At 37.3% G+C, this 21,983-nt stretch overlaps 1 protein-coding gene across 1 annotated transcript; it reads left to right on the top strand.

Annotated features, from left to right (window-relative positions):
* Nucleotides 1-1,975: 1,975 nt before the first annotated feature.
* LOC137406335 (NTF2-related export protein 1-like) lies at nt 1,976-21,195 on the top strand. Its single transcript, XM_068092903.1, has 5 exons — nt 1,976-2,088; nt 18,459-18,545; nt 19,813-19,960; nt 20,630-20,825; nt 20,914-21,195. Exons 1-4 carry the CDS (start codon nt 2,065-2,067, stop codon nt 20,806-20,808), a joined length of 438 nt encoding a protein of 145 aa, XP_067949004.1. The 5' UTR covers nt 1,976-2,064; the 3' UTR covers nt 20,809-20,825; nt 20,914-21,195.
* The last annotated feature ends 788 nt before the right edge of the window (nt 21,196-21,983 follow it).

Here is a 21,983-nt window from a genome sequence, read left to right as displayed (position 1 = left end):
ATGAAGATTTATTGGTCAAAGTTCAAAACTGTGAAGAATTATGCTATATATAAGACCGACTTTTTGAGCAAGCATGGCTGAAGCCTAGATCAGATGAAGATGGCTACAAGAACACTTACTTTATGGTGCGGGACCAACTAACTACAAAAAGCAAAATTGTGCGTCATGATAAAAGACAGGTTCTACCAACTACAGTGAGAAAGTTGGTTGTTCTTGCTCATGAATCACATCAAGGTGTAGTTCATACTGAGCAGAGGCTGCAAGAACAGTAATGGTGGGCTGGAATGGATACAAAGGTTAAGGATGCTGTTATGCTGTTTAAAATGCCAGCTACATTAAAAATTTATTATAAAAAAACAAGCTTTTCTACAATCAGCTTTACTATCTGTAGTTTGAGAGAAGCTTGCAATTGACATTATTGATTTTTTCAGTGGAGTAGCACTTGATTCTACATATGCTATCATGCTCATGGACTACTATTCAAAATGGCCAGAAGTTGTGTTCTGTGCTAATGTCACCTCCAACTCCCCTATGGACTTCTTGAAGAATGTATTTGCAAGAGGAGGATTTCTTCTATATATTGGTTCAGACAATGGAGGACAGTTTATCTCGACAACTTACAAAGGATTTATCAAGCCTTGTAACGTTGTACCTATCTACATATCCAACTATCATGCGCAAGCTAATGGTCTCGTTGAAAAATTTAACAAAACTCTGAAGTCAACTCTGCTTACATTAACTGATGCTGCATTTACAAAAATAAGACAGAAAGGTGTACTGGCTTTTTAAGAATTTACCGTGATACTATGCATGCAACAACTGGTGTGTCACCTAGTCAATTACTTCATGGCCGTAGAATGCGTTTTGCATTGTCTGTGGCACTACCAGGATCAAATTTTCCACCCTTAATTGATAAATTCAAACTTTGAAAACACGTGCAAGCTCAGCACAGACACCAAAAGGTTTATGCAGATAGTAGGCGAGCTGTTAAAGTGTCAAAGTTTGTTGAAAAAGGTTGGGTAAGATGCAAAAACCCTCCGGCATTTCATACTCAGTACTTCGAGCCACGGAAAGTTGAGAAACAGATTGGTCAATCTATATATATATTAGATGATGGGAATTAGATGATGGCACTCAAATAACTTAGCAGGAGTCCCAGTAAACTCAGATGCTAGTAACGATCAGCGAACAGCTGAAGAGTAGGGTAAAGCCGAGTTCATATTTCAAGATTCTGACTCTGAAGTTACTGTAGACCCTCAACATGTTCCTAAGCAACCATCCTATTTAAAAGATTATGTGGCAAAATGAAAAATGATTAGATTAGGCTGAACCCTAATGACATGTGCATAAGTTTCAAGGCCACAAAGCTATGCATTGGTTTAAGCTTTCAGTGCTTTCTTAACAGCTCACTTTTTGCATCACTGAAGAGTGCATTCAATTAATACGCTAATTACACCTGCACTAGTTTTGAGACCACTGAATTATGCGCTGTTCGAAGTTTTCATACTTCCGTACCAGTTGAGACTTGAATTGTTTAAAAGGAAAGAACGCACAAAATCTTTGTTTGTTTAGGGAAGAGAATGTGTAGAATCCTCTGTTATGTTAATCTATGTTATGTTTTTCACTATTATTCTTTACTCTTACAGTTTCTGTTTCTATTGGTTTAAACTCCTGTGCAAGTTTCTGCCCTAATATGGGAATATAATATTGAAGAGTTTAAAGTAATACTACCAGCTAATATACCTAACATCTATAAACACTACAAAATCTTGTCAAGTTTGTACGTAAAAACAAGTGTATTCAAATACTTCACAGTAATAACCATCAAAAATTCCATATTATTAATGTAGGCCTACATGAACAGAAATTGATAATGGTGTTCGCAGTGATTTTTACGTAACTCATATCAACAACGGAAATATACATATTTTTTAACAGAAACAGCAAGCCAGTTCTTATACGTACGCCCTTCGTAAAGATTTTGGTCGTAGGTCATTTTAATGATTCAACCTAATTCGTTTGTCCAAGTATGGCGCGTTAAAGATTCACTCGCGAAAAGCTAAGATGTCAACAAAGGTTTTATCTAGCGTGAGTATAGAACAGAAGTTTATAGGACTGTCGCACAATTACATTTTTAAATGATTAGTGAAGTTGTAAAAACTTTCGTCTTCTAAAATTGATAAAGTCGATAAGCTAAGTGAAGTTGTAGAAAGTTTGTTTTCAAAAATTGATTATATAATCCCTACAGTTAAAGAGGGAGGTTCTGATATTAATACAAATCTAGGTTTATTAAGCAAATTTACAGCCAAACCAACAATAGTTGCTGAGATTGCTACAGAAGTAAAAAAAAAAAGAGAAAAGAGAGTTCTAAATGTCGTTTTTGCTGGCGGGTAACAGAGAAGGCGGGAAGTTTATTACCTCGTATTACCTCGTAGGATTCTTCACGCTAAACCACCTAGGGATGTAAGGGGCGTGCCTCAATTAGACCCAAATGGATTTTTTCTTTGTAAAACAATGTTCCAGTAATTGGTTTCATAATTAGAATCTATGAATTAATGTTACATAGAGGTCTGCAATTTAAGGTCTCGTATTGTCTTTGGTAAAAAGCTATTGTGGAAGAGTGACCTGTTTGTTTGTAGAGTGATTGGAACTCCGTGTCTTTGAAATCTAGTTTGTATAAAGTTTGTTGGTATGGTAATGAGCTTGTCATAAGATTCTGTGAGTGCAGGATGTATATCTTCTTTGCTTAGTACTCTCATAAGTAGCCTCATTCTTTGTTGTTGTCTTCTTTGTTGTAGTGGGATCACTCCTAGCTTGTCCATAGCCTCGCTTATGCCTCTTGTACCTTTCAGGTTTGCAATAAACCTGATAGCTTGGTTCTGAACAAGCTCTAAGTCTTTGATCTCACCTTTATTGCTAGGGTCCCAAGCTGCAGCTGCATATTCTAGATGGGGTAGACATAATGACCTATAAGCTAAGAGTTTGGCCTTTTGCGGAGCCCGGAAGAGAGCGCGTTTGACCATACCAAGCTGCTTTTTAGCAGCGGTAATTTTTGTCTCTATATGTTTGTTAAACCTTAGGTCATCTTGCAGTGTTACTCCTAGGTAACGGGAGTTGGATACTTGTTCTAAAGCTATTTTGTTCAGCGTATATGTTGGTGTGGGTTCGTTATTTGTGTTGTTGAATATGAGAATCTTGCTTTTGTTGACATTGAATTCCATTCCCCATCTGGTAGCCCATCTTCCAAGTGCATCTAGGTTTTGTTGGAAGTTATCGATATCTCTGGTAGTTGATATTTCTTGGTAGAGCAGTGTGTCATCTGCAAAAAGTGAAACTGAGCAAGTTACACACTCAGGAAGGTCGTTAATGAAGAGCAGAAACAACACTGGGCCAAGTACTGACCCCTGTGGTACTCCCGACGTTACTGGAAGGAAGTTGGACTCTGCCATCAAGTACTACGCACTGAGATCTATGAAGTAGAAAGTTATGTATCCAACTTATTATGTAGTCATCTATATCTGTTTTTGACAGTTTTTCCATTAAAAGTGCATGCGGTACCCGATCAAAGGCTTTTGCAAAGTCAAGGACTGCTGCGTGGACGCTTTTTTGTTGATCAAAAAAGGCTATTAAACAGGCTGGGGTGAATCCACCAACATTAACAAAATTGAAACCTTGGGAAAGAAAACTCTTTTTATTGTTTCCATGAGCACTGAACCTCAAAAGTGGTCATTGATAAAAAAGAAGCTAGAACAATTAGCAGTTCAGTGGAAGGTCTACAGGGGGTATTTTTGTAAATCCAGATCTGACAAAGACAAAACGAAAAATACAATACCAATTGAGACAATAGCTAAAGCACTGTTATATGGGTATTTAGGTAATTTGCCTTACTTGAATACCACACTAACATCAATGATTAATAACCACGAGTTCTACTTCAATCTAAACTATGCTTGTTGTGGTTAATTAGGCTAGGCAATACGCCTTGTTTATTCAATGGTTGCTAAGAGTATAAGTATGGAACTTGACCCAGATCTTTGTGCAAGCCTCAAATATGCTAAATCTCAGATGTTTGATATAGCAATCAAAATATCTTTTATTCTTATGAACCAAAGCCTAATACACAAGTAGCAAAATTCTAGAATATAAGATAGATAACAAGCAGTAAAAACTAAGTAAAATAATCTCTTACGCCAACAGCTGTATCTGCCCTTAAGCTCGGCTTGTACGTCTACAAGTTGTCACTGTCAAAAGAGGATGAGCTACTAAAAATTGTTAGCTTTTATAGGCATTCAGGATAGCCTGAGGACGGTACGTATAATGTTCGTATTATATCTTTGTGTTGTAGGAGTAAGTCCATTGGAGGGAACGCTGTCTCTGAGCGCGTCATCTGATTAGCGCTGTCTCTGTTCAGTTATTTTTGGTTGTGCTTGGTCATGGTTGGTAGATGTAATTACATTCCAAATTCCTTTGGCGGTGTTGACGTGGTGTTGACGCAGCAGTTTCCAAGATTGATGTCTTCTCCTAATTCTGACATTTACAATTAGAGAATCTTTTGATGTCTCTTAGGTGTCTTGCTGCTTGTAGTTATTATACGTTTATACTGTGGTCTGGTTACATTCCCTGCTGGTATCTTGTTTTCGAAGTATTTCCATACAACAGCACAGATGGGCATTAGGAAAAAATGTTAAAATAAGTAGGGAAAATAGTTGAGAAAAAGAATTAGCTAACATGAAAGGAAAATGCCGCTATAAGCTCGCCACTAATTGCTAATCTACCAAATGATAATTTTAAGATTGTTAAATAACGTGCAGGTACATATGCAGCGGAAACGCTGTCCACCGTGGGCCTAGCCTTCACAGATCTGGCGAGCAAACGGGCTTTCACCTTGGCCATTTCAGCTAAGACACCTTGGAGGGCGACAGAGCTCTCATACTCCTCACTCAACTCCACTTCCTCCTTTTCCAACTCTCCCATCTGCTCCTCAAACTTGCGCTGTAACCTCTCTCTCCTTAATCTAATATCTTTTCTTTTCTCTTTAAATTTATTCTCATCCAAAAGATTGTCACTTTCTACTTCATCCAAAAAGCCACTAACTTTACTCAATATAGACACTTTTTGGACTTTTCCACTGCTCTTAACTATACCGGCATAACTAGTGCTAGACCGAGATATAGATCCACTAGATTTATGCTCACCTAGTTCCTCGGCCTTTCGCTTACTAGGTTTATAAAATCTATCGCCTCCATTAGGGCACTCTAAGTAATGGTGTCCAAAGTTCTCACACCACCTACATTTAATCTCCTGGTCGCAATTCCTAGCCCAGTGACCACTTTTTTTGCACTTGTTACAAAAGTTTCCTGGGCACTCTACAGCTATGTGGTCCCTTTTGGCATTACATACCATACACCATTTATCTCCTTCATTGCCCCAAACCATCCTCTTATCTTTCCCGGCATCCTTGCTGTTCTCTTTTCCACTGGCCTCTCCTTGCATCTCGCTCAACCCTCTCTTAGGCTTTCCAGCTTTCTGTTTAGTTTTCAACTTCACCACAGTCCACTGCCCGTCATCTTTTTCGTTCATGTTCATTGTTTTGGTTAGTCTACAACAGTACTAATGTTTTAGTAATACACCATATCTGGCATAACCTTTTTCTTACTTCGTCTCCCAGACCTGGTGACAACTACTATCTCTTCTACGGGCTCTAGATTTCTAGTTTCAGTAATATTGCCGGCATCATCATTAATACCAAGACATAAATTGGTTTCTAACTCACTATCATCAACATCCTCCCTAGCATTAACTTCGTTACCCTCACTATCATCTGAAATGTCATCATTTCTAACTGTATCTTCAGGTAACGGTAGGTAAAATTCTTCAAGACTTTTACTATCACAATCCTGTTTTAGAAGAAATAAATGTTTTCTATTTCTCCTAACCTCTCTATTTCCTATTTTAACCCAGTAACTGCGAGAGTTATGCTCTCTTATCACTATACCTTTTCTCCCAGGAATTTCTGGTGTCTTTACCCAAACTAGATTACCGGGACAGAGTTTTGGTAACTTGCTAACCCGGTATTTCTTGTCCCACCTTTCCTTAATCTTAGATTTCTGAAGTAAATCATTCTCTTCAAATTCTTTATAATCTATATCACTGTCATATGGTACACCTAAACTAGACCTCAGTGGTCTACCAAACATAATCTCACCAGGTGAGTATCCAGAGGACAATGGAGTTGTCCTATAAGCTAACAAAGCTGAAGACTTACCTGCGCATTTTGTCCATAGCCTCTTTACAGTTGTCACAGAACTTTCTGCTAGCCCATTGGATTGGGGATATCTAGGGCTACTGATAACTATTTGGAAGCCATACAACTCACCAAATTTTCTGAATTCATTACTGTCAAAACATGGTCCGTTATCAGAACGGACCACTATACCAAAATTCGAAAATGTTCTTTTCATAGCTGAAACAACTGCCTTAGATGTCTTAGAAGTGATTGGAATAGCCTCAATCCACCTTGAATAATAGTCCACAATTAGCAAATACAATTCATGTTCGAATACAAAAATGTCAGATCCAACTACTTCCCAGGGAACAGAGGGTAATTCACTGACACACATTGGTTCGTGTTTAATGTCCCTCTGCATGATACAAATATTGCCGTTATCCACAAAGTCTCTTATATCATGGCTAAGGCCAGGCCACCAAAAGTGTCGCTGGGCTCTCCTCCGACACTTATTGACACCTTGATGACCTTCATGACATTTCTCCAAATAAGAATGTCGCAAAGATCCAGGTATGTAAATGCGGGATTCATAAAGCAGCAAACCATTGAAAATGCTCAACCTATCTCTACTTCCATAAAATTTACTTATCTCTCCATTTAGGTTTGTACTTGACTCTGGCCATCCTTTCTCCACATATTCAATCACAGTTTTACCCACTTCATCGTCAGCCATAGCTTGCAGTATCTTCTCCTCATCACTATTTATGTATTTGGATGAAGATACTACAGCATCTGCATACCGTTCTACTTCTGTGCAATTATCACAATCAATTGTACAGACTTTAGGCTTATTTGGCCTACTCAAAGAATCTGCTAAAAACATTCCTTTACCTGGAGTATGAAATATGATGTAGTCATATCTCATAAGTCTCAACCTAAACTTCTGAATCCTAATCGGCAAATTAGCTATGTCCTTTTCACCCAAAATTGAAACCAACGGTTTGTGATCTGTTTCAATTTCAAACTGTCTACCTACAATGTAATAGTCAAATTTCTCGCACGCCCAGGTTATTGCCAAAGCCTCTTTCTCAATTTGAGCGTATCTAACTTCAGCATCTCTCATAGTCCTAGAGGCATATTCTACAGGTTGCCAAAGATTGTCACAATTTAACTGCAACAAAACAGCACCAACCGCATTCTTACTAGCATCAGCTGAAACTCTATGTTTCCTAGTAATATCAAAAGCACATAGTATAGGCGCTTTAGTCAACAATTTCTTAATTTTTTCAAAGCCTTCTTGCTGTTTCACCCCCCAATACCATTCAGATTTTGATCCCGTTACAGCATATATCGGAGTGCAATACTCTGAAATAAGATTACTGAATTTACTCAAATAATTGACCATTCCAATGAACCTCCTTGCCTCTAATTTATTGCTGGGAGGTAAGATGTCTAAAATTGCCTGTATTTTGTCTGGGTCAGGTCTAACGCCAACACTGGATACTATATGACCCAGAAATTTTATTTCACTACAACCAAATTCACATTTTTCCTTTTTCAAAGTCATACCAGCTCTTTTTATTCTTTCCAAGACTTTCCTAAGGCGTAACCAATGTTCACTGACCGATTCGCCATACACTAGTACATCATCCATTAAACATACCACCCCCTTTAATCCTTGAAGTATTTTTTCCATGGTCTTTTGAAAATACTCAGGTGCTGAGGAAATTCCAAATGGCATCTTATTGAAACAAAATCTACCCCAAGGGGTAACAAAAGTTTTCAACAATTTGCTCTCAGGGTGTAAATCTACTTGCCAAAATCCCAAATTAGCATCTAATTTCGAAAATACGCTACCCTCAGATAAATTACTCAAAATCTCAGAAATTCTAGGTAAAGGATATATTTCCCTTTTTACACTTTTGTTCAAATTTGTCAAGTCCACGCACATCCTAATCTTACCACCAGGTTTCGGCGCGATAGTAAGTCCTGAACACCATTCAGTAGGTTGGTCAACTGGTTCAATAATACCACTAGCTAACATTTGGTCTAATTCACTTTTAGCTTGATCTTTAAGACCAGCCGCAATTGGCCTGGGTGTAAATAAGCACTTAGGTTCCATATTATCCTTCAGATTGATTTTAAAAGTACCAGGAAGCGTGCCTAAACCCTGAAAAACGTCGGAAAACTCCCTTGTAGGGTCAAAATCATCTTTGCACATGCTATTAACGACTGCAAGCAAGTTTAGCTGACGTAACTCATGCAATCCTAAAAGATTTTTTCTGGAACCAGTTAAAACATACACAGGAGTGTCAACAGACCTGTAAGTACTTCTAATTTCAACTCTACAAACTCCAGCTATAGATAGAGAAGATCCATCTGCACTACATAAACTACGTTCAGGTTTACCCAAATTCAGACCAAGTATTTTACTAGTCTCTTCTGTTACAGTAGAAACTTCTGCTCCTGTATCAAACGTAAACTCAATATTTTTTCCATTTACTTTTAAAACTTGTTTAATGTCACTACCATATAGTCAATCGTCATTGCTTTTAGTAAACCTCACTCTATGTGGACTCTTTCTAAAACTTCTACTTCGTCTTCCAGAATTGTTCCTATCTCCTGATGGGCTTCTGCTGCTACTACTACTACCACTGCTATATTTCCCACTACCACGTCTAGATTCATATTTCTCGCTTAAATTGTTGCGAGGGCAATCCTTAGAAATATGACCTTTCCTTGAGCAAACATAGCACCTAGCACTTGAGCAATCTCTAACATGATGTCCTTCCTTGTTACAACCAAAGCAAATAATACTTCTGGCAGGGGAATTATATCGTCTAGGTGATAACTTTTTATAACTTTGCCTACCTCTCCACCCAGGTGAAAAGGTGTCAGACCTATCACTACCTGAACTATCTCTTCTAGACAGCTTAAAATTAAAATGCTTACTACGAGATTGCCCGCTTCTCCTAGAAACTCAGCAAACAGGCGCAACAGAACTACTGTCACTAGATTCACTGTCTACTCTCATCCTGTCAACTTCTACCTTGATATCTCTCTTAGCACCACTGATAATAGATTCCGATTCCCTAGCTAAATGTCTAGCTTTCAATCTATTAGATAACTGCTCCCAAGTTAAGTCAGTCTCCTGCATTAGTTCTTTTCTGGCACCGGAATCACGCAAACCGTTCACTGCTAAAGCTACACAAAAGCGCTGCCTTAAGTCATCATTATCATGACCGAAATCCATATCTCTACTCAACTTTTCCACTCTCACCAAGTACTCTCTCTCTCTTCTTCCCCTAAAGCCTGTGAGGCAGTAACAAACTTCATCGTTCTCACAAACACGCTTTCCTTTCTCTCATAATGGCCTCTCAAAAGATTTAAAGCTGTTTGCTAAGCATCAGCTGCCTGGCTAGCAAGATCAAACCCTAAGCTTCTCAGCAACTCCATTCCTTTACTACCAATAGCGCTTAATAAAGCTAATAGCTTAGTCCTACCCGCAAAGAGTGGGGCACCACCTTCATTGTTATCCATACGGAACGAAGTAAGCTCACACGCAATCTCAAACTCACTAAGCCAAGACTTAAAAGAACTAGAAACATTTCCACTATCTAGCCTCAACTTAGGGAAAATGCTAACATCTAATTGTCTAGCAGCCATATTAGCACCCAACTAACAACAACCACCTTCAACACACCTAACGACTAACACAAGGAATCACTATAGCACTGCTATGATAATGCTACTCCTCTACCATACAACGTGGCAACCCAAATAAATAACAATCACCTACCCGAACGACGCTACGACGCGCAATAGCGTTACTAATTAATATTACCAACCTTCAACGATATAATAGAATGACACAGTATAATAACACCCCTTAATTAATTAATGTAACAACACAGTATCCTGCCTACGACGCCATGTTAAATAACGTGCAGGTACATACCTTGATACGACACTGTAGAATAAGGAAGTCCATGAGGACCTGTGGAGCTTATATGCCAATAGTCCCGGGAAAGCTGATAAAGCCGTGAATAAGCCGTAATAGCTTTAACTCCATTCCGATAGCATCATTGACCTTGACTCCCAGTAGCGTCTCACCATTGCCATAGATACTGTTACGCTACATAAGATCTCAAAGCACGATTACACACCAAAGATCATATATATTAATATCCATTCCCTTCGTAATAAAGTATCTAGTTTAGAATGGGATACCAAACAGTTCCCAAATGTGGATGCTATATGTCTTACTGAGATGCACTTAAGCAATGAAATGTATTCCGGAGAGGTAAATTACAAAACTTTCAGATTTTTCGCAAGGATAGGAATCAAAATAGAGTTGGCATTGCTATTTATATTAAGAATGATTTGCAGACTAAATTTATTGGTCTTAAATCAAATGCAGTTAATACACATATAGTATGTGTAACCCATTTCTATGCAAAATAGCAGACTTGTCTCTTGAACAGCATATTTTCCAGCCTGAACATATAAAATGTACCATCCTTGATCTTGTGTTTACGAATAAATCAATGGTTCGTAATAATGACGTTTTCAAACCAGTGTTAACTGATCATGCTCTGCTATACATACAATTAGATATTTCTTTTTTAAAGCCACATTCAGAAAATGATATTTTCATTCATTGCTATTATAAAGGAGACTTGAACAGGGCTATAGAGATTTTTAATCCTTAGGAGAAAAAAATTATTCAGAGCAGATTCAAAACAAGATATGAACCTGGTCTATGAAACATTTGTGAAGGGGATGCTAGACTTGAAGTGTGTTCCTACAAAAATCAAAACTGTTAGGGATCAGCCTGGCTGGTTTAGTAAAAAATATAAAGAATGAAAAAACAGTAATTAAACAGAAGCAGTTCAATTCAACTATGAAAAATTTTCCCACTCACTAGAATAGCAGCAGATTAGTTAGAAAGCATAACAAACATCTACCTAATAAAACAAGCCAAGAAAATCATCTTTCTGTAGAGCTTTATAAGCCACTCCTCTCAGGTGATAGCAAACCTTTCTACAGATATATTAGACAAAATAAGGCAAATGGCAGTGATATTATCCCAGACTTGTCTTTTAATGGGAAACAGCAAAACTGCCTAATGAAAAATCTTCCATGTTTAATGATTTTTTCCAGTCCTTTTTTGTAAGTGATAACGGATCAAAACTCCTCGAGGATTTGGCTACTTTTACCTCAGCCCAGTCTGATTTAATAGTTGACTCTGTTCACACACTGATGCAAGGTATTGAAACATCTAAATCATGTGGTCCTGATAACATCACTGGTGTACTTCTAAAAACTTTCTCTTCGTGTATTGCTCATACAGTAACAGAAATATTTAAATATATTCTTAGAACTACCAGAAATATGAAAAACGGCTTGAGTAAAACCTATTTATAAGGCACTAGCATGTGCCAGCCTAACAATTACATACCTGTTTCTCTTACCTGCATAACTTGTAAACTTCTATTTATAAGGCACTAGCATGTGCCAGCCTAACAATTACATACCTGTTTCTCTTACCTGCATAACTTGTAAACTTCTATTTTATATTTTAGCAAAACATTCATTATTTTTTTGACCAAAATGACATCCTAACCGAATCTCAACATGGTGATAGAAGTGATAGGTAAGATGAGACACAGCTAGTCTATATGTTTAATGATCTAGCTATAAATAGAAAACACGGATTAATTACAGATTTAATAATTGTAGATTTTTCCTAAGCATTCGATTCAGTGAATCACTGAAAGCTTTTATTTAAGTTGCTGAGGTCGGAATAAGCTCTGAAATTGTAAACTGGGTGAAAAATTTCCTTAATAATTGACAACAGGCAGTTGTAGTCGATGGCCAGGAGTCATCCTGTTGTGAAGTCTTGTCAGAGGTACCTTAGGGATCTGTGTTAGGAGCCTTGTTATTTTTAATTTACATAAACGATCTACCATCAATTATTACATCTAAATGTTGATTGTTTGCAGATGATGCTTTGCTTTATAATACCTGAGATGAAAGTAACATTCTACAAATTGACCTTACTAAACTTGCGCTTTGGGCCAAAACAGGGCAACTATCTTTTAATGCTAAAAAGTGCTCAGTACTTTCAGTGGGAGAAATGGACTCCCAACAAAGATTTTTTTAGTGGAGAGCAGCTCCAGAATGTTAATTCCCATACTTGGGTATTGAGTTGAGTAATGATCTCGATCGGGACAAACAAATAATGCTTCTTCCAGACTTCTCGGAATGCTTAAAAAGTTTTAAAAGATGCAGACGCCAACACTAGAAAAGTGGCTTACAAGACCCTCGTTCGGCAAATTTTTGAATACAGGCGTCAGGTTTGAGATACATACCTGAAAAATTACATGAAAAAGTTGGAAAAAAATTCAAAATTTAGCTCTTCATTTTATTTTTCATTTAGAAAATACAGTTTTTTTCACGAAGCTGCGAGCTGACACAAATTTTCCTTTACTGTCGAAAAGAAGACAAGATGTAAGGTTAAATCTCATTGTAAAGGTGAAAGCAAGCTATGTCATAGAAGACTCATTTGATATTTTGTTAAACACTCACACAATACAAAAAGGGCTTGTTTGTCTCAGCTATAAAAATCACTGCATTATTCAACTCTTTCTGGCTCAGACAACTAGAGACATTCACGACAAACCAAGTTGAGTCATAGATGATTGAGGTACTTGCAGGTGTGTTTTCTTTATTTTCTGCACTGTCTTACTTTTAATCTAAACTGCAAAAGTATTACTAATACAAATACTAACTAATACTAAATTACTATGATGGACAGAAAATATAAATATGTATAGTTATGTAGTACATGTTAAAACAGTATTTAAAAATATATATATTTGTATATATCACAAAAGTAAAATTCAAACATTGTGCAAAGTTTTTTTGCAAAGAGTTCCCACACTGTTGCCTCATTTTGAGGATTTTAGTGGGAAAATTTCTGATGTGATTAGCTGTCGACATGGCATATTGTGTGGTCTGTGGTGTTACACTTTTTTTATGAAAAATATTTCGTGATACACCCTTATATACATCGAATTTGTCGTTCTGCGATTGGGAAAGGTGGGCAGAAGGACCGTGTATCATAATTTGGTGTGGGCTGATACAAATAACCAATTATACATATCCATAATTGTTCTTTGTTTCTGTAGGCATAGTCATTATGTGTAGTCATTATCTAATCATATGTTGAGGGGGGCCTGTTTTTCATTACAAACTCTCATGTACCTATTGCAGCTATGCTCTTTGACCTGGTTGAACTTGCTAAAGCCTGCCCTCTAAGATATAAATACCTTGCCAGTATGAATACCCTACAGGATGAAAATATTCGTTGGTTGAAAAAATTTGCGATTTCGCGAACAGTCAATTTCGCGAATTATTAAATTCCGTGAATAATTAATTCTATTTTTAATCACAAGGGAGAATAACTGCTGCATCAAATTAAAAACTAGTCGCTAGGCTAATTTTTAATATAAATACTAAACGTAGTTGAGTTCCAAAACATTTTTAAAATCATTGCCTGGGCTTTGAGCTAACACCATTGCCAATGCATCACATTGTTTACAAAATTATTCAAGGTTGTCACAAGATATGCAGATTGGTGTCATCGCTAAAATAGCCGCTAGGCAGAAGTACTAAACGTAGCCGAGTTCCAAAACTTCTTTAAAATCATCGCCGGGCTTCGAGTTTTATTGCCATTTCATCAAACTTTACAAAATTATTCAAGGTTTTTACAAGTTATTCAGCATGGCTTCGTCATCGCAAAAAATCTCTCCTAGTCTTTTTACATTGAAATCAACTCCATCAATATCTAATGCCGAAGTTGAGGACGATCACGATTCTGATCTGGACATTATGGTATGTATTTGATTTGCAGTGCAGATACGTTTTTCCATAATTAACTGCATTAGTTAATTCTTTTGTTTAAAAACTGATCGCTTTCATTAAATACTTCAGCTATTGTTTTTGTACTTCCGTAACACTTATTAATATTTTTTCTTTTTTTTGTGCTTACTGCAGATTTAGAATGAAACAACCTACTCCGATTACGAAAACTAGAGACCGAGTAGTAATATTCATCAAGGCAGGAATATTGGCAGAGAAGCAACCAGTCAACCTAGACCCCCTTCATCGACAACAACTCCTTGATATCGCTGCAGCAAACATGATTAAATTATATATTTTATTTCATGTATAGATATAATATTATAATTGATTACAAACTTGAGTGTACAATTAAAATATTACAAACACAATTTTACAAACGATGAATGGAGTAAATATAAACAGTTTAGTAAGAAATGATGCAAAAACCACAAGCAAAACACAACCAACCAATGACCTTTGGCAATGACTCAAAGACAAGTATAAAAGAGGGGCAAAATCGACGAGAAAAGAAAGGAGAAGCGAGAAGCCGGCAGCGAGTCAGGCAGCAGAGGGGAGCCGGCAGCGAGGAACTGGCAGCGAGCCAGGCAGCAGAGGGAGGCACAAAAAAAGGAGCCAAGACAGCAGAAGACTAACAGAAGCCCAAGATAGCTAAGGAGCCAGCAGCAAACAGCTTGGCAAGGAAATACATAGCAGATACGATTCACCCAAAGAGGTGGCAAGCCACGAAGCCATAAAGTCCTGAGAGGAGAGTTTATCCAGCCCCCCTGACAGCAAGAGCTATCGAGCCTAATAGATACATACTCATTGAACCTAGTAAGGCCATAACACATAGGGCTAAGTATATAAGCATATTGTTATTTTTGCTTGAGCTAGTAAGCCTTGACAGAATAATTGTTATTTTGACCTTTGGAAGAAAATAGAGTTCACAGACACTTAGAAACAAACCACTGGCCTGTTATTGTAGATTATAAGATAATTACCTGCAGACAGTTGCCTACAAGAGATGGTAGGCCTCGTAATCTCAATAATACTTGATACTTGGGCTCATCGTTACAGCAATGCCTTACTGTCAAAACAAATTGCAAGGATAACTCAGAGGAAACTCACAAAAACGATACATTTTATATTACTATTTAAGTATCAAATAATCATTACAACAATTATTATAACAAAAAACAAAACTATTCATATATTAATTATTAATTCAATTTTAAATATACATTTATTAAATGAAAATAAATAAAATTTCTCCCTTGACACTACTACATGACTGGTAAGGAAGTTATCATCAGAACTCTCCTCGTGGCTTATTATTGCAAAGTTCTGCCAATTGGCCAAAGATTTGTGCTCGTAAAGGCGTTTTTGTTTCTTTTTTGAAACAGATATATTCTCCTCGTTAGCAGCTGCGGTCATTTCTACCTCAATTTCAAGACCTCCCTGAATGATTGGTGATCTTCTAAGAATGACATCTACCACCCTTGCAATCATTGTGCTTTTGTGTATGACGAAAAATCTCTCTCTCACACTAAAACAAATAATGAAGCTGTAGAGATGGAAAAAATAAATATTGCGTTTTACCGAAGAACCAAAGTAAAATTCAACTAATTTAGTAAATGTGAAAAACGCATTACTTACCACAAATTGTTGGTTCATCAAAGGCCTCCAAATCTATGAATATTCGTGAAAACCTCTGAACGCAGCAAAAAATTTATAGCATAGCCCGATCGACTCGTATGTATAGTTGTAAGCTAAATAGAAAACGTAACACGCAATGTGCGCATGCGTAGTGTTAACTCTATTGCTAGACATATTAGAGTTAACTCTTCATAAAGAGTGACAGTTTTCAGTCGCGAATAAATTAGTCCGCGAATATGCATGAAACGGCAATTTTCGCGAAATATAACTCCGCGAATAAATTCATCCTGTAGGGTATGTTCATTCTTGTGCACAATACAAGACATACTGCAACCTTCACTGGATCTTTCTAAATCATCAACTAGCTCGACTTCACTTGCATTGTACCAGCGTACACATTGCACCAGCACACACATTGTACCAGCACATATTTTGCACCAGCACACACATTGTACCAGTACATACATTGCACCAGCACACACATTGCACCAGCACATACATTGCACCAGCAAGTATGTTGCACCAGCACACACATTGTACCAGCACATACATTGCACCAGCACACACATTGCACCAGCACACACATTGTACCAGCACATACATTGCACCAGCACACACATTGCACCAGCACATACATTGCCCCAGCACATATGTTGCACAGGTCAGGTAGGTCAGGGAGGTCAGGGATCAGACAGTTCGCAAATAAGTATTTAATTTTATAATAGGTATATAGAGAGTCATTCGAGCCCTCAGTGGATAGAGATGCTGTGTGCAATCAGTGCCAGCAGCAACTTGCTCGCTCGTTTCTATATTGTGACTACTTGTCACTTTTAACTAAGGAAAAAATCTGTTGTGAGAACAACTCTCACTAGCTCTAATAGATTTAGGCACACCTTTTGCTTGCGAATGAGTGTGGAAATTTGTTTCAAATTGGTTGGCATCGTTGTCATATGACTAACAGAATGACATGTCAGTCGAATAGCAATATGTAGGCTATCAGTTTAGGATTTTTTATGCCCAGTAGCGTGCTTTACTAACTTCATTAATAGTCGACTTACAAATATTGTGAAATCATGTCTGATTAAAAAGTATTTAATGTGTTCCGTTTGGTTCAGTATTGTACCATATATGGTGTACTTGGATACTTTTGTTTGTTGGAACGTGATGATTTTGCACTTTTTGGGTTGAAGCTCTTACCTCAAGTCTTTGGCCAATCATCTAGTGTATTAAGGTTTGATTGACATCGTAACCTATCGGTCATGTTAGTTACTGTCTGTCATATCAAAGTAACATTGTCCAAAAAGCCCACAAAGCAGTCAACGATATCTGATGAGCAATTTATGTACACTAAAACAGTATTGATTGGCCCAAACATATCCTGAAGTCACCAAAATTCACTACGGGCACATCAGATAGCCTCCTTTGAAGACAATTCCTGGCAACCATTGAGCTAGAAGTGATATATCTCCAGTTAAAAATAGAGCTGTTTTTATACGCTAGGGATGGCGATAAACTTTTTATGGATAAAATATGGCTACAAACACCAACGAAGTGCATAACCCACCCGTAGTGTAAATACATGAAGTCGCATGAAGTACACACCAACATTACTAAACGTCACGTTAACAAATATATTGATCAATGGAAATTGGTCTCATTCATGTGAAGTCTATGATTTCCTTGATAGATTATTCATTACCATTGTTGAAGTATCATCAGCCTATTTGTTATTTAATATAAAATATCAACAATTTGTGATAACAATAACAATAATGTTTGTAAGATTTTTTGCATTGCTATATTTTTGCTCAAGAAAAAAAGCTTTACATTAACAAAGACAACAACCAAGTATAAGGATACTTCAAATTTATAACATGGATTAAACCAAATAAGACAATTCGGTTTTACCACATTTTATTAAAAATAAATTGCAAGGTTTTATGAACAGTTTCAAGTTCAGTTCCAACAGCTCCTGTTGTAAGTGAGGATATCCAATCTGATCTCAGGAGTTTTGTATCTTTGGAGTTTTGGCATCTCGCCCTGTATAATAAAAGGCTCACTGAGCCCTGGGTTAATAGTCTAATTTCAGTAAGTAGGTGAGCTTTATTAATGATGCGCTTCATATGGAGGACATCTCTTTGAATGTGTTTATGAGTTACTAATGATTGATGGAGGACATCTCTTTGAATATGTTTATGAGTTACTAATGATTGATCGAGGACATCTCCTTGAATGTGTTTATGAGTTATTAGTGATTGATGGAGGACATCTTGAATGTGTTTATGAGTTACTAGTGATTGTGAAATATCAAACTTAAGTAGAATTTTTAAGAAAGTCTTGTTCGGCGTGAGATCTTGTGCTGAGAGCTTAGCTGCATTATTTTTTCCCACTAAGTACAGTGGATCCCTGCCATACAACATTATCTCGTCCTGGTGTTGGGATCGTAAAGCAAAAATATTGTATAGAAGAGTATAGGAATCCATAGTAATTGTCTAATGCTACTGATGCTAGTAATGTCACTAACGCAAGATCAAGCCTTTACAAAACACGAATAATGCTGAACTGAGAGAGAGAGAGAATCGTAGTACTTTTAGGCGCTGTGGGAGGGATCTCGGTGGCGCTACTACGCTTGGTTCCCCTGTTCATGCTTCTGCTTTATATTTTATAGGAAGAACATTTCAAATTCTCAGAGGCCTCGGAAGCAGCTACTACTTTCTCTAAATTATTCTATGACACTTATGACAAGCGAAGACAGGTGAGCTCCATACTGTATCTTCTACCTGTTCTGTAAAGATTGGGGATTTCGTGTTGCTCATTTCGTTTTACACTGTACATCAAGTCATACTCAAAATTAAAAACTTTTGAGATATGGCCAGAAATTTAATCGTATAAAATTTCCAACATACGACATTCAAGTTTCTCATAACATTACACTTTTATAAGTCGGTACATGTGTACGTAGTTCGCGTTCACATTGTTTAGTTTTGTGTTTAAATAATATTTGACCACTTTTATACCATAATTTTAAAACGCTAAAATATTCTAAGAGGATTAGTACAAGTGGTAGCAGTGGTGAAAAAGAATTCAATGCTTTTCTCAGCATTAAGGCTACAAATAGTAGAATAACATGAGTATATGTTCTCAGATCAATTCATTAAAGTTTTCTATAGCTGTCTAGTAGTTATTATGAAGAACAAAGTGATGAGAGAGAAGAAAAAGAAGGCCTATAAGGAGTAAAAATGAAATGGCTGGTCATTATAATCAAAGACAAGATTCAATAGACCACAAATGATAGAAATAAAAATATGTAAAAGTTATGTTAGTTTAAGTTGAGGTAGTCCAAGTTAGACTAGCTCTGTATATCCCATACAACCTCTACCAATGGCAAGGCTACACTTCCCTTTATCTGTTTCAATATAAAGACCATATCGTGGGCAATATATATGACCATATATGGCAATTGACATGTTTTTGGTTGATTATTGTTTTATTTATTTAGCTTCTTACATGTAATTTATTTAAAATTTCATTTTTATTACACACTGTAGTTTATATAATCCATTTGTTTTAATTCTGTTTAAAAATACCCTGAGTTGTTACCTTAAGTTTTTAAGCTGTGAAACAAATGAAATAAAACACAATATATTTGAAAAAGAATAGTTACTCCAACTTGCAATGATTCCAAATTTTCTCTCGGTGTAGGCGATCATGGTTCTCCCCGCTGCCTATAACCATGACTGTTCTTGACAGATTTTAACAAAAGTGGTTTGCCATTACCTTCTGTTGGGTGTTTTTATTGAGACACCATTTCTAGATAGCTGGCCATTGGCTTGCAGAGGAGCTCCTCTGCCCTTTGTCAGGTTTTGATATTAGTTCTGCTGTGCCTGTTTTAATTCCAACATACAAAACTAATATTGGAGTGGATTATCTTCGAATGCCGATGTTTGACTGTATTTGCCAGATGAATATGACAGGTATGAGTCTTAGAATGGTTCATTTGTGCTGGGTTCTGTGAAATGTAGGCCCTTGAGAAGCTTTATCTCACTGACGCTACACTAATCTGGGACGGAAATAAGGTTAATGGAGCAGCCAACATCTGTAAATACTTGGCTGAACTTCCTTCCTCATCAGGAACCCAAGTCGAATGCGTTGATTGCCATCCTATAGCAGGTAAGCATGCGTCAAATGTCATTCTATAGCAGGTTATCGTGAGTCAGATGTCATCCTATAGCAGATTATCAAATGTCCGATGTCATCCTATAGCAGGTTATCATGTGTCAGATGTCATCCTATAGCGGTAGGCATGTGTCATATGCCATCTTATAGTAGGTAAGCATGTGTCAAATGTCAGCATGTAGTGGTAAGCTTGTGTCAGATGTCATCTTATTACGTAAACATGTCAGATGTCATCCTATAGCAGGTAAACATATATGTCTGATGTTATCCTATAGCAGATAAGTGTGTGTTAGATGTCATCCTATAGTGGTAGGTTTGTCAGATATCATCCCATAGCAGGTAAGCGTCTGTCAGATGTCATCTAATAGTGGTGAGCGTTAATGGTAGTCTTCCTCCCATAGCAGATTAGAATGTGCCTTACACCAGAGGTTAGAGTAAGCATTCAAGGACACGTAGCAGCAGATGAATGGAAGCGCTCGTTGGTAACCATAGTATTTGCATTATGCCTCTAGTCGGGAGCGCAGCACTAATATATAAAATTGGCACTTTCATAAATTGGGTAGATTTATTCGATTTTATGTAATGTTCATTTTTGATAAGCTGGAGGAGACTAGCTGAGTATGGAAGCAATCGGTGCCTCACACACTGCAGGTAATGTTGTAGACAAGCTGACAGAAGGCCAAACAAGTATGATAGTCAATGTGATGGGTCTAATCCGCTACAGCACAGCCAAACCAAAGAGCACCCCTTTTACACAAACTTTTCTTATGACCACTCAGACCTCCGCCGCGGGGACCGTTGCTTGGAAGATTGTAAAGGACAGTTTCAGGACAATACAGTAGATTGAACAGCTATTGAGGCCGACAGTTTCAGGACAATACAGTAGATTGAACAGCTATTGAGGCCGACAGTTTCAGGACAATACAGTAGATTGAACAGCTATTGAGGCCTGTTAATCTGTTAATCTCACTAGATATGACATTGAAAGTTTACTTGAACCTTTCCACAGCAGTAATCGATGGCTATTCTGTAGATCCATGGGTTTAATATGTTTTGTATATATGGACTGCCTTAGTAAATCAACCGCAGACAAAAAGGCTGCTTTTTATTGCTAGCTAGCAGCCTGATGGAGCATATTGGTTAGTGGTAGAGTGGCAAGCACGCAAGTACGTGTCCTTCGCAAGATAGGGCAATGTTTTTTGTTGCAATAATACAATTGTCAGACCAAGGTTGAATGATTGTAACATGCTGCTCACTCATTGAAATTGACTGATTTTGCAACAAACCTACTAACACCGATTTCGGATTGCATAGCAGTGACCTTGTGTTGCTCATAGGTACAGTTGAAAACAGCCAAGGGATTATAGGTAGTACAGTATAAAATAAGTTGCTGTGTGAAAGGGTGCCACCGAACCGCCGGTAAGACCCTAACAGCACTGCTTGCAAGTTGGAGAGCTAGAGAGTAATTCTGTTCAGGTTATGTAAAGCATCTATAGTCATAGATTACTAACACAGACAAAGCTACTTACATTAGCCAAGAAGTCTCTGACAAGATTTTTTGAATTGTGGCCATGGTAAGAGTTAAGATTTAAAAGATATGTAGCAAAGATGGAAACAAAAATATATAAATACGATACCATAAAACCTCTATATGAGCTACATGGTGCTGTATTTTTAAATCTTTCCCTTAGTGGCATTGTATTTGAGGTGACGTGCAAATAGGTGGGGCATTATTTTTTACTAGCTCGTCAGAATTTTGGGAAAATTAATATAACCCATTTACGGGCGAAGTGATGCTAATCTCGTTTATATTTTGCACTCTTCTCCAGGCGTAGCGACATTAATGCCATCGGCCTCACCATTTTGGCTTAACTGCTTTTTTTACATCGGAGTGTTAGACCGAATTTAACAAGGAATCACTATTAGCTGGATACAATTCTTAATTATTCCGATTTTGTTGCTTCAAGTTTTAAGGTAAAAGCCATAAAGCTTTGAAGTTAGAAAACAGACTTTGATA

Source organism: Watersipora subatra, chromosome 10 (genome assembly GCF_963576615.1).
Source record: "Watersipora subatra chromosome 10, tzWatSuba1.1, whole genome shotgun sequence".
Lineage (NCBI taxonomy): Eukaryota > Metazoa > Bryozoa > Gymnolaemata > Cheilostomatida > Watersiporidae > Watersipora > Watersipora subatra.
This window is presented reverse-complemented; position numbering and strand designations above follow the sequence as displayed.